Source organism: Palaemon carinicauda, chromosome 12, assembly GCF_036898095.1.
Source record: "Palaemon carinicauda isolate YSFRI2023 chromosome 12, ASM3689809v2, whole genome shotgun sequence".
Taxonomy (NCBI): Eukaryota; Metazoa; Arthropoda; class Malacostraca; order Decapoda; family Palaemonidae; genus Palaemon; species Palaemon carinicauda.
The window spans coordinates 125214381-125228389 of record NC_090736.1 but is presented as its reverse complement, the minus strand read 5'-3'; the positions used below and the strand labels follow the sequence as shown (position 1 = coordinate 125228389).

Here is a 14009-nt window from a genome sequence, read left to right as displayed (position 1 = left end):
AGGATTAATAGGTACTCGTTCTCGAGGAACGCAAGTCTTTAAACAACACATCATGCTCAAGGCATGCGGCACTTGTGTGACACTATGACATTTCACCTGGGATAAGAACAGTTATAAAAGCACTAAGTGTTTTTAGACATCACTATGAATCGCTCGAGGGTCAACATAGGCACCCGAAGAGTTAGAGTCCCAAGTAACTCACTGTTCTACGCAGAGTTAGGTGCAGGTTTCATAACACTACCTGCGGCTACCACAAAATGTTTGACTTCGTGCACTTGTTTCGCATAATGTTTAAAGAAAACTCGCGAGGACTTCCAGCCCGTAAAGTTTTTAAGGCTTTCAAAGTCCATGCTCTGAAAGAAGTTCAGAGAAGATGCCACTTTTCTAGGATCATGACCAGCGGGTGTACTGTTCGGATCCGCTCTGCGAATGAAGTAGGTGATTTTCGCTCTTAATTGTTTCAGTGACAGGTCGCTGCCCGATGTTTCTCCTTTGAAGAGTTGGCCTCCACCAAAGTTCGAAGTTCTGCGAAGATAGACCTTGAGACTCTCTACTGGACATAGAGAGACATCCTCCTTCAGGGGGCATATTCTCCAAGGGCCCCATCTTTTGGTGGGTAATTCGTTTTTAGCGAGAAACGTCGGATCAGGGGAGAGGGTCACTTCTCCTGAATCGGTAAACAGGATGTGTCCCTCTTCTCTTGATAATGCCACTATTTCGCTGACTTGAGCTCCCGAAGCGAGAGCAAATAAAAATATAACTTTCTGAGTCAGATCCTTGAGGGGGCATGAATCGTTGTCCAAGTTGGAGGCGAAATGGAGTACCTTGTCTAGTGACCAGGAGATCGGTTTCGGAGGGGGTGCTGGGCGTAGGCGAGCACATGCTTTTGGTAATTTGTTAAAGATGTCGTTGGACAGATCAATTTGGAAAGCATATAGAATTGGTCTAGCCAAGGCCGATTTGCAGGTTGAAATCGTATTGGCTGCTAATCCTTGTCCATGAAGGTGAATGAAGAAGGACATACAGAAATCAATGGTGATTTCTTTAGGATTTTTTGCCTTGACAAAGGAGACCCATTTCCTCCAGGATGATTCATATTGCCGTCTCGTGGATTCGGTCTTGTATTCCTCTAGGAAGTCTAGACTTTTCTTCGAGATCCCAAACCTCTTCTTTGCGGCAAGGGAGAGAAAATCATGAGATGAAGGTCCTTGATTTTCGATGATGAAGCGAAGACAGTCGACTTCTGTACTTGTTGAGAGAGAACTGGGCCCGGGAGAGGGATCAGCTTGGGCTGCAGCTCCAGGACCAGGGGGGTACCAGTTGCTCCGGGGCCACTTGGGAGCCACTAGGGCCGCTGTCCCTTTGAAGGTTCTCAGTTTGGAGAGGACTTTCAACAGAAGGTTGGTGGGAGGGAACAGGTATATCTTGGACCACCTGTTCCAGTCCAGTGACATGGCGTCCACCGCTTCTGCTTTGGGGTCCTCGTACGGGGCTACGTACAGAGGAAGTTGATTGTTGTCGCTCGTTGCAAAGAGATCTATCTGAAGTTCTGGGACTTGATGAGAGATGAAGGAGAACGATCTTGCGTCTAGAGACCATTCCGACTCTATCGGGTTTGTCCGAGATAGAGCATCCGCTGTCACATTGCGGAATCCTTGTAGGTGAACTGCAGACAGGTGCCACTTCTTCTTCTCCGCCAGACGGAAGATTGGGAGAAGCACCTGATTTATCTGGGGCGATCTTGAGCCTTGGCGATTGAGACAACGAACTACCACCGAGTTGTCTAGGGTTAGACGGATGTGGATCGAGGGCGGCGGGGATAACTTCTTCAGAGTTAGAAGGACCGCCATGGCCTCCAAGATGTTTATGTGGAACGTCTTGAATAGTGGAGACCAGGTCCCTTGAGCCTGTTTCAGGTGGGAGTGACCTCCCCAGCCTTCCAGTGAGGCATCCGTGTGGATGTTGAGTGATGGAGGAGGGTGTTGGAGAGGAATGGACCTTTTCAGGGCCTTTGCTTCCGACCACGGCTTTAGGAGGCGTCGAAGTCTGTTTGGAAGCCGTCTCTTGAGGTCTCTTCGAGCGATGGATGCCGAGCGTCTCCAGACTCCCGCGGCATCCTTTAGCTGTGCACGAAGCACTGGGTTTGTCACTGAGGCGAATTGTAGAGAGCCTAGAACTCGTTCCTGCTGTCGTCTTGAAATGCGTTTGGATTTCAGTAGTCGCTTGACAGACCCTGCTATTTCCTTCCTTTTCTTCTGGGGGATGGAAAGGCGGTGTGACTGAAGATTCCAGTGGATTCCCAACCACTGAAACTTCTGAGCTGGAGAGAGGCGAGATTTCTTCTCGTTGATCTTGAATCCCAGGTGTTCTAGGTACTGGGTAACTTCGTTGCAAGACTTTGCACACTCTTCGGGCGATGGAGCCCAGACTAGCCAATCGTCGAGGTAGGCCATCACCTGGACGTTTCTTAGGCGGAGCTGTTGTACTATGGCATCCGCCAGTTTTGTGAAGATCCGAGGGGCCACATTGAGGCCGAATGGCATGGCCCGGAAGGCGTAGCTTTTCCTTTGGAGTCGAAATCCTAGGTAGGAGGAAGCGTGATGGTTCATTGGAATGTGCCAATAGGCATCCGCCAGGTCTATAGAGACCGTGTAGGAACCTTGAGGCAGAAGGGTCCTTATTTGTTGAAGCGTCAGCATCTTGAATTTGTTGTTCTCTATGAACTTGTTGAGGGGGGATAAGTCCAGAATGACTCTGAGTTTGTCTGAGTCCTTCTTGGGAACGCAAAACAGTCTCCCTTGGAACCTGGTGGACTTTACCTTCCTTATCACCTTCTTGTTCAAGAGGTCTAGAACATATTCTTCCAGAAGGGGGGTCGATTGCTGGAAGAACCGCTGGAAGATTGGGGGCGGTTGCGTCCAACTCCAGCCTAGACCGTTCTTGATGATGCTGTGTGCCCAGGGATCGAAGGTCCAACGATCCTGGAATTGGCGGAGTCTTCCTCCCACCGGAAGCACTTCATTGCTTCTGGTGTCCCGAGGACTTGTTGCCTCGGCCGCTAGCTCCCTTTCCTCCTCTACCTCTGGAGGGACGACGAGATGCGTCTCTGCTTGCACCCCTGAACGAGCCTCTACCTTTGGCATGAAAGGTAGTGGATGGTTGCTCAAAGGCAGGGGTGAAGACCGGTGACTGTGACAACACCGGTTGGGGGACCAATTGAAAGGTCTGTTGTGGTTGGGCAACCACTTGGGAGGTAGCGGGTCCCGGAAACTGACGTCGTTGCTGACGTTGCTGGGGTTTTGGCTTTTGAGGTTTCCTCTTAGGCTGAGGTCCATCGTCCTGAGAGGGTTTCCTTTTTCTGGACATGCCCCACTTGTGGAGAAGGTTCCTATTCTCCGTGGCGGCTCTGTCAGTTATTTCCTTGACAAGGTCAGAAGGAAACAGGTGCTTTCCCCAGATGTTGGAGGAAATCAGCCTCCGGGGTTCGTGTTTTACGGTGGCACCGGCAAACACGAATTCACGACAGGCTCTTCGAGCCTTTATGAAGTGGTACAAGTCCTTCATTACTGTCAGTAAGTGGGATTTGGCTAGTACCATGTAGTGATCTGGTACTCTAGTGTCACAGGCCATCACTTCCAGTTGGACTTGATGAGAAAGAGATGCCGCAAGCCTCTCCTTCGTGTCTTGTTCCCGGCGAAGGAGGTGATCGTTGAGCTTAGGGAGGTCTTCATTAAACTGACGTCCGGCGACGTCAGGATCGAGCCTTCCCACGACGAAAGTATGCTGAACATCTTTCCAGTGTCGAGCGTCAGGGGGGGGTCACGATGGAGAAGGGTCTGCACTCCTCCAGTGCAGGGCAGGGTTTCCCTTCTTCCGCCGCTTTAAGGCATGCAGCTAAGGCCTTTTCCAAGAAAGGAAGAACCGCAGTGTCAGGTGCAACGTACGTAGGATGCTTCTTGCTCAAAGCCGGAAGCTTAGAGCAGGTAAAGCCCCTACTCTTAAATGCGGAGGCTAGCATAGCCTGGGCCTTTGTGAGATCGAACACTATCTCTTCTTTAGGTTCGGTCTCTTCCTTCGAGGCAGGTTCGGAACGAAGCCGGACGTAACAGTCCGGGTAGGCCTCAAAGCTTGGGAAGAACTCCACATCTTCCAACGGGACCGTGCCGATCTTGTCACTAACAAAGATCCTGCCGGTCGCAATAACCATATGCTCTGCATACCTCCACGGGTTGGCATGAGAGCAAGCGGGGAGATCCTTGACCGAAATCTTCTTCGGTTCTCTGGATCCAATCATCGACCTGATGGACTCCTGGTTCTCCTTCAGCCTGTCGTCCATGACGGCTCTAATCAGCCGGATCAGTTCTTGGGTAGAAGAGGAAGGATCCGGAGTCGAGGAGGTAGACGGAATGGACATTTCCGTCGGTGTAGGAGTAGGAGGAGGGATGGACGAGGGAGCAGCTTCAAGCTCCGACTCGGTGTACTCCACCTTGTCTTCGTCCTCTTCGGCTCCTTGAGCCATAAGCGTCTTCTCCGTGTCTTCCGAGACGTCTGAGATCTGTTCATCATCCTCGGAATCTAAACGACACTCGTGCATGGACTGAGCCATGACCACATCAGGTTCCACCGTAATTTGGACAGTGGGGATTGCTTCTTTTGGTACCACTGAGTCAGGGGAGGCCTTAGGGAACAACAGGGACCTCAGTTCTTCGGTGGCCAGGTACGGTCCAGTAGCATTTTTCTGAAAGCCACGCACCCACTTGCGCAGCTTTTCACGAGAAATGTCTCTAACCTCCGCTGAAGGAGGGTTATGGAAGGCCTCAACTAGGTGGGCCTGGCAGACCGTACAATCCAGTGGATTCCAAAACTTCAAATCCCCTTTCTTGTCTGCACAAGGGGCGTGAGTCCTGCAAGCCGTATGCCCGTAAAACTGCGGGCGTTTCACAGCGCAGAAGGCGAAGTCACACTTCATCTGCTCCTCCTGTGGAAGAAAGAGAAAATGAGTATGGGGGAGTCATAAGAATGGCTCTTAAACTAAGTTAATATTAGTCATTAATTTTAACTTAAAGAAGGTGTGATGCATAGAGAATGAAAACAGTAAAGGAGAACATGCTCCATGCATCTCGCCCGGCTGGTTACCATAAGCTTGGTCCTTGGATAATCCAAATGACCGAGATCATTGGATATAGTTTCCTAGAATTCCCAGTATTTTGGAACTCCATGGAAAACCAAGGACAAGATTGGGATCGAATTCATTCGGTTCCCAGTTAAGAGCCAGAAGGCCTCATTAAAGGGTAACTGCTTCTGGCAACCAGCCGTGCTAAGATGCACATAGCATGCTGGAATTAGAAGAATGCAAAGAGACAGCATGATCACTAATAGAGCAGTACTAGGTACTGATCTTAATAGCAGAAGCAGCTTATCTGTTTGCCATATAGGGCTATCCTAGTCTTATGATAGCTACAGTAAGGGGGTGCAAGTATTCTTGACGCCTCCGAGGCATCCGGCAAGCCGCCGCCATGCCGGAGCTCGCTCCAGCATAGATTCTGGCATTAGAACAGACAATTTTCAAAAGTCAGTTAAATACCAGGATGGCGGCCGCCGGCACAACGGCGGCACGCCGGCAGGAAGCGGCGGCTCCGGCAGTCGGAGGATGCCAGGTTGGTGACTGGGATAAGGATGGTAAAGGTAGTATCGGGTTGCCGGCAGTATATGCCGGCACTCCGGTGATCGACCGGCAAGCGGACGATTAGATAGGAGTAGGAGAGCCGCCGGTAGTAGCCGGCGGCAGCCGGCAGTCCCTCGGTACACGGGGGGCTGGCGGCAAGGGTAGGGAAGTCACCAAGTAGGAGGCAGGTATTGCCGACAGTAGAGGCGGCAAGAGACCGGCATCCGGATAGATAGAGAGACAGGGGGAGGGGGGAAAGGGATGCAGGAAGTACCGTCAGGGTTCCAGACATCCCTCCCCCTCCCTGAGGGGGTGTACCCATGATAGAGGCAGGCTCTAACATCCATGAGCAGGGGTCACTAGGGACCGGGAGCTAGGTAGCCCAAGGGAGGGCTAGGGAACACCCAAGAGGGGGGGGGGGAGACTCCCATATGCAGAACTATACTAGTAACTAACCTTATAGGACACTATGAAGGTATATGTACCAGAGTGGACTGCACAAGGAAGCTCGGGTAGCCCTACTCATCCACCCTAAGGAGGAGTTGTAGGACAGGGGACAGATGAGTATAAACTAACCTAAGCATAGGCTAGGCTATACAAGAGATAGGTGGGGAGGGAGAAGAGAGAAGTCTTCCCAGGAAGGGTTTCTGTACCAGAGCGGCCACTAAGGGAAGGGAGGACACTCCTTAACCTAAGATCAGGCTGATCGGCTAAAACGGTGCAAGAGTACAGTTTCAGCATGGAACAGAGAAACCTTCCTAACCCGACCTAGAACAGGGCTAAAAGTCCTGAACTAGGCAAGGAAGAAGACATATCGCTATCGCAGGACAGTCATAGACTATCCTAGCCATAGAGGTAGGCTAGCCTAACCTCACTCTCAGACGCAACCCTAAAGGGGGTTCATTCCTTTAGAGAGGACCGAGAGGCGATATATACTCTATTAGACAATTAATCCCTTTACTCAGAAAAGGGATCAAGGCTAAATAGAGGGAATGCCAAGGCAGGGGATGAAGGAAGCATATAGGGGTCCTAATATTAGGTTAGGCTAGAAAGAATCACTGACTAGCCTATCCCCTATATGGTCCCTGAAGGCGAAAACATTTGCATCACTGTCAAAAGTATTGTAAAATAATAATGCCACTATCTTCATAACTTAGTCTAGGATCACTAATAAATCATGCATGAACACTTGTATGTAGGCTCCTGGCCTGGGGGCTATAGTAGCCGACTGGTATGAGGTCAATCGATGACCGATAAAAAGCGTCTAAACACGATATAAAAGTTCCTAGCTATGAAGACTAAATAAACTAATGTATTCGATTAGTATATAATGCCGGAAGCGTTGTTGTGGCTAACTAAATAAGACATGCATAACAACAACGACGCCATAAAATGGCGGGTCCGGTAGAGGCACAGCTCTGCCACAAAACATCAATTATTTCGCAAAATAATATTTACTTTACGGCCAGAGCTTAATTAAACAATACTGGAACCTTGTACTCAACTTTCCAGAAGAAGGCGAGGTTGAAGGTAACGACATAGCGAAGATGCAAAGCGATAAAGATAACACAGGGAAAATCCGTCTAAGTAGGGCAGCTACTAAACAAAGGATAAAGACGGGCGTGACGTCATCAGAGCAATGGCGTCCGTTTGTTTACGTCTCGAGTATCAGTAGTAGCCACGAGTGAGATTAGCTGTGGAACGGCTCCCAGCTATTCTCAGCCCTTACACACCGAAGCATTAACTCTGTTCGGGGTGAAGATAGCTATGTGGCACGTTCAGACATGCGTGTCCCCTGTTGTATTACGATGTCTTAAAGGGAAACCTTTGAGATACTCGCTCCAGAAGTTAGAATTCTGTGATAACCTGTGGTTAAATTCTCTGGGAATATCTTAGTAGTCTTATACCCAAGGAAGCTACCAAACAGGAACCTTCCATCAGGACGCCATGGCTTGAGCCCAAAAATAGATTTATAATATTTCAGTAACAGTATTATAGCTTAATTTGTATAAATTCATTACCAATAGTTTTCCGAGGTAAATATATTTAGAAAAAATTACTTAAATTGTTCTAATATTCTTCTCAATTAGAAATAATCAGTTTAACTGTTTTGCATAAATATTCAATTCAAGTAGAATCTAATTGAATATTTGCTCAATTAAACCTACTCTTCCTTTTTTCTCCCCTGAACTCGTGTATATGAATAACTAATATCCAACAAAGAAATCTGGCAAAGCAATGCATTTGATTTGGAACTTTTCCCAAATAGGAAACATTTAAGTTAGAATAAATACAGTTGAGCTAAGGTATATCATCCAGGAATAAAAGTGCGAATGAGACTAAAGAATCTCTGGACAAATAAAAATCAAACGTAGCTGAGAGAGAGAGAGAGAGAGAGAGAGAGAGAGAGAGAGAGAGAGAGAGAGAGAGAGAGAGAGAGAGAGAGAGAGAGAGAGAGGAGTAAAAAAGTTTGTAGAAACTTTTAATTGAGGAAGTTTTCTTTAATCTAGATTAACGACAGAAGAAGCAGCCAAAGAACGTCCACTTCTCTTCCGGTTATTATTTTTCTTCCACGTTCTATGGTATGGAGGGGATCTCTCTCTCTCTCTCTCTCTCTCTCTCTCTCTCTCTCTCTCTCTCTCTCTCTCAAGTTTTCATGCCAGTGTAAATGACTTTAATGATACAGCATCAAAAAATTATTAACCTTATTGATAAGAAAAGTCTTTAATGACATATTTGACATTGTATTCAATGAGGATATAAATCTAAATAAAAAGTGAAAATATATTTTGATTCCATCAACAGCTTCCCTGATAATGACGATTTGACTTTCTATGGAAAGTGGACAAACCTTCGTCGTCGTTAAAGGCTTCATCCGACAATATGAATAAAGGAAAATAACCTTTAACAATTTTTACATAGCTCTACATGGTCGTATCCGCTTACTAAAGAACTCTTTTTTTTTTTTTTTCAATTCTTAGCTGTTAAGGACTTTTAATCTCCAATCTCTACCTACTTTTGAAGTCATGGATACATCTGTTTTGTTATATACATATACTTATAAGCACACATACAGAAACACATACACAAACATACACACATACACACAAACACACACACACTATGTATATATATATATATATATATATATATATATATATATATATATATATATATATATATATATATATATATATATATATATGTGTGTGTGTGTGTGTGTGTGTGTGTGTGTGCGTGTGTGTGTGTGTGTGTTACAGTCAATATGTAAATCCAAACAGTTTGTACAGTGACTAAACATTTCAGGCAATATGTGAATTGCCTGGTTCACCCAGTCAATTTACAAACCAGCTAAAAATTTCACAAAGTTTATAAAGTGGCTAGAATTGTAATCTGTTGTCTTAATATATTCGTGATGCCAGAGTACATTTGATATATTGCATATTCAAAATAGACAGTTTATAAAGTGGCTAAAATTGTAAGTTATTGTCTTAATATATTCGTGCTGCCAGCGTACATTTCATATACTGTATATTCAAAATATACTTAATCAAAAATCGAGTGATTACTCAAAAGTGTCACTATTTCTAAATTGCATATTTTATGGACACTTGAGTAATTAATTCAATTTTAATTAGGTATATTTTGAGTACACGGTATATCAACTGTATGCTGGCATCACGAATATATCAAGAAAATAACTTACAATTCTAGCCCCTTTATAAATTGTCTGCAATTTTTAGCTAATTTGTAAATTGACTGGGTGAACCAGGCAATTCACACATTGCCTGAAAATTTCACCCACTTTACAAATTGTCTGGGTTTGGATATTGACTACAACATACACACACTCACATATATATATATATATATATATATATATATATATATATATATATATATATATATATATATATATATATATATATATATATATGTATATATATATATATATATATATATATATATATATATATATATATATATATATATATAAATATTTATTTATATATATATATATATATATATATATATATATATATATATATATATATATATATATATATATATATATATATATATATATATATATACAGTATATAATTATATATGAGCTATCCTTTAAAATAGCTAAATAACGCCTTTCACAAAAGATGAATTGGGGGAAGAGAACGAGCCCAGCCCTCCAGTATGCATCGATGGGTGTAACTGGAGTTCCATCTGCCAAACATTAATCTGCTGTCCAAATCTCAACACCGGAAGGCTGTTGTGTTTTGAGATAAAGGTAATTACAATGGGTAAAGTACAGCCTTTTCAAACAAGCAAAATTAAATATTATTTTGCCCTCATCTCATTAATTCTTAGGAATCATGAATACAAGGAGATTTAAGATCATGAAATTACAACCATGCATTCACTCACTGTCACCGAAACTTTTGTGTGAATCACAGGTAAGTTTAAGAAAGTTCAAATAAAATTAATTTTAATAAAGTCCTATTTAAATTTAAAAAATTTAATAAAAGCAAAAAGATATCAAATCCTATAATACTGATTATGAATAATAACTACATATAGCATGACCATGACAAATATCAATAGTCTAGGTAAGCACAATAATTAGCTAGGCATGACACTGCAAAACTTTTACTTTCAAAAAGATTATTTTTTTAGAGATCTTTTCAAAGCCTCATGTTATTCTCTCCCTTGGTAATAGACGTCTCATTTTGAAAATTATTATGGCTTTATATACATTAGTTGGTCGCATTCTATAAGTTAGAATATATCATGAAAATGCAGCATGATTAGAAGAGAGAGAGAGAGAGGGAGAGAGAGAGAGAGAGAGAGAGAGAGAGAGAGAGAGAGAGAGAGAGAGAGAGAGAGAGAGAGAGAGAGAGAGAGAGAGAGAGAATGGTCTTTTACCAACAGTGTGTCACACGATCGTACATAATAACGACATTTCTATTTTTTGTGTATGTTATCCTTTGTATCTTCGCTCTTCCCTCGCACTGACAGGGACCTGAATAAACATGTCTGTTTTTCTTGCCGGTAACTGTTAACAGAAACGGTTGTCGGTTGAACATGAAATTGCCTGTTATAGTTTATGTCCTTCTTGCCCGGACTTGATGTATATATAAACTGATGTTCAGTTGCTTTCATCCTACCTTCTTAGTCACAGCCTCTCTCAACCCGTCACATTGGTGAACCATGGTCGTCACCCTTACATATCATTCTGAAAAAAGACGGCTCCCTCCATCCGTGCAGGAATTACAGGCGCCTGAACATGCAAATAGATCCGGATCACTACCCCCTCCCAAACATCGCCGACGTGACCTACTACCCATACAAAGTGAAGGTTTTCTCCAAGATCGACCTCCTGAAGGGGTATTATCAGGTACCTATGAACCCAGAAGACATCCCCAAGACTGCCATCACCACTCCGTTTGGTACATACACCTTCAATTACTCTTGTTTTGGCCTTCGCAATTCTGGGGCCACTTTTCAACGTCTCATGGAGGGCATCTTAGGGGACCTCCCCTTCTGTGTATGTTATGAGAATGACATACTTGTGTTGTCTTCTTCAAAAGAGGAATACCTCCGTCACCTGCGCATCCAGCTTGACCGCTTGCAACAAAACAGCCTTGTAGTCCGTTATGACAAGTGTATCTTCGGCGTCAACGAAGTGTCGTTCTTAGGGTACCGCATCACTCTTCAATGAGTCCATCCCCTCCCTAAGAAGGTAGCTGCCGTTCAACTTCCCAACGCCCTCGACCGACAAAGCTATGCAGGAATTCTTGGGCATGATCAACTATTATCACCCGTTTTCTGCCAGCCATTGCCACCACTCTTGCCACCCTTTACGTCTCCCTTATGGGCAAGCCAAAAGACCTGAAGTGGGGTCCCCTTCAAGAAGCAGCCTTCTGCAACACAAAGAATGCCCTATCAACCGCTGCTGCTCTCATTTTTTCAGTCCTACATGTCCCTCCCCTTCTCTCCACCAATGCCAGCGATGTCGTTATTGGTACAGTACTCGAACAGGTTGTCAACGGCTCTCCCCGTCCATTGGCCTTCTTCAGCAGAAAACTGTCCAGGGCTAAATTGGGTTATTCTACCTTCGATCGCAAATTGCTGGCGGTGCACTTGGCTGTTCGTCACTTTCGCCATTTCTTAGAAGGTAAGCCCTTCTTCTTTCGCACAGACCACATGCCTCTGGTGCACTCCTTCACTGGACAGTCTGACGCCTGGTCAGCCCGTCAACATCGACATCTCTGCGCCATGGCTGAATACAATTACACCCTTCAACACGTCCCTGGGAAAAGGAATCTCGTTGCCGATGTCCTGTCAAGAAACACATTGACTGCTGTTCAACTGGGAATGTATTACAACTTCTTTGCTGAAGCCCAACGACAGGATCCAGAGTATCAAGCATGTAGGACATCCTGCACATCCCTCCGACGGGAAAAAGTACCCGTCGACGACTTCAAAACCACCCTCCTCTGTGATGTCAGTACTTGTAGACCGCAACCTTGGATTCCTGCTCCCATGCGCCGACAAGTGTTTTATTTAATTCACGGCCTTTCATATCCCTCGTGCCATTCTACTACACAGCTGCTGAAGACGAAGTTCATTTAGCAGTGCATTTCTAAGGATACTAAGGATTGGGTCCGTGCCTGTACTTCTTGCCAGATTTCCAAAGTACATGAACACTCGCATTCAGGAGTGGGCACCTTTCCTCAACCTCAGCGTCGTTTCGCCCACATTCACGTTGATGTTGTAGGCCACCTACCCACATCACAAGGACATTGTTACCTGTTTACAGTCATCGATCGTTCCAATCATTGGCCGGAAGCCATTCCTATGGAAACTGCGACGTACGCCTCATGTACATCTGCTTTACTCTCAAGACGGATTGCAAAATATGTTATCCGTGAGCATATTACTTCTGAAAGAGGTATAACTTTCATCTCTCAATTGTGGACATCATTAGCAAATCTCCTGGGCATCATCCTACATGAGACAACTGCCTACAGCCCAGCTGCCAATGGAATGGTTGAACGTTTTTATCACTCCCTCAAAGCAGCTTTGATGTCCCACTGCAAGGATTCCAACTGGTTTACTCAGCTTTCCTGGGTCCTCCTGGGACTAAGGACCACTCCTAAAGATGCCCTCGACGTCTCAGCAGCTGAATTGGTGTATGGTGACCCGTTGGTCGTCACTGCCAAGTTTTTTCCTTCTGCAACCTCCTCCGACGATCTCCTTCGCATACGTCACGTCGTGGGAAAATTTACTCCATGCCGCCAGACTTACAAGCCCTCAGCGAAGCATCACATACCGACAGACTTGCACTCTGTAATGCACGTCTTCCTACGCAATGACACTAGCAAGCCACTACAAACGCCCCCTTATACGGGCCCTTTTCTTGTGATCCGACGCAGTCCGAAAGCATTCCTACTAAACATTCATGGCAAAGAAGACTAGGTCTCCTTTGATTGTCTAAAACCTGCTTATCTCCTGCCAGATGACCTACCTGCAGTTCTCCTCTTTAGATCAGGGTGTCTTATTTAATATGTACAGTAGGTCATTTTTATGGAGGGGGACCCATGTACCAACCATGTGTCACACGATCGTACATAGTAACATTTTTTTTTTTTTTCATATATTATCGTTTGTATCTTCGCTCTCCCCTCGCACTGATAGGGACCTGAATAAACATGTCTGTTTTTCTTGCCGGTAACTGTTAACAGAAACGCTTGTCGGTTGAACATGAAATTGCCTGTTGTGTTTTATGTCCTTCTTGCCCGGACTTGATGTATATATATACTGATGATCTGTAATAATGTCACTTTCTTGCTTTCATCCTGCCTTCTTAGTCACAGCCTCTCTCGGCCCGTCACACCCTCACGCTTTACAATGAATTATTTGCCATTTCCAGATCCAGGTTTCACTATGTTTTTGGAATTATTTTTAATCTCTTCTTTGCATTTATGATCTATACAAAAAGGTTTTACGCTGCTTTGATCGCTGCAATTAATGTTAGTAAATTTCAGATGTTTTCAGGTTTTGAATAATTTCTAAGATAATGAATTATGAATATTTTATTTATAAAGTAATTTCCTTTTTATAATGTATCTGATATAAAACACCACGGCGCTCATGTCTTTCACTAAAAAGTATCCAAACTTCAGTATCCAATAGAATTTAACATCGCGTAAGAAATTGACAAACGAAACAACGATTGCTTTGTAGACTATCCAAGGATTTTCCTGAATATTAAGGAGACAATCTACATCAGCATCAGATTTTGAGGAACCCGTGTCGTTTTTTGCCTTGTTACATATATTATTTT

The 14009-nt window shown here is 44.4% G+C and overlaps 1 protein-coding gene across 1 annotated transcript in view; it reads left to right on the top strand.

Annotated features, from left to right (window-relative positions):
• The first annotated feature begins 11866 nt into the window (after window positions 1-11866).
• LOC137651039 (uncharacterized) overlaps window positions 11867-14009 on the top strand; it is an 8929-nt gene continuing 6786 nt past the window's right edge. The window contains exons 1-2 of the mRNA XM_068384178.1: window positions 11867-12170; window positions 12381-12712. Coding sequence (XP_068240279.1) covers window positions 11867-12170; window positions 12381-12712 — 636 coding nt within the window. The remainder of the gene's footprint in view (window positions 12171-12380; window positions 12713-14009) is intronic.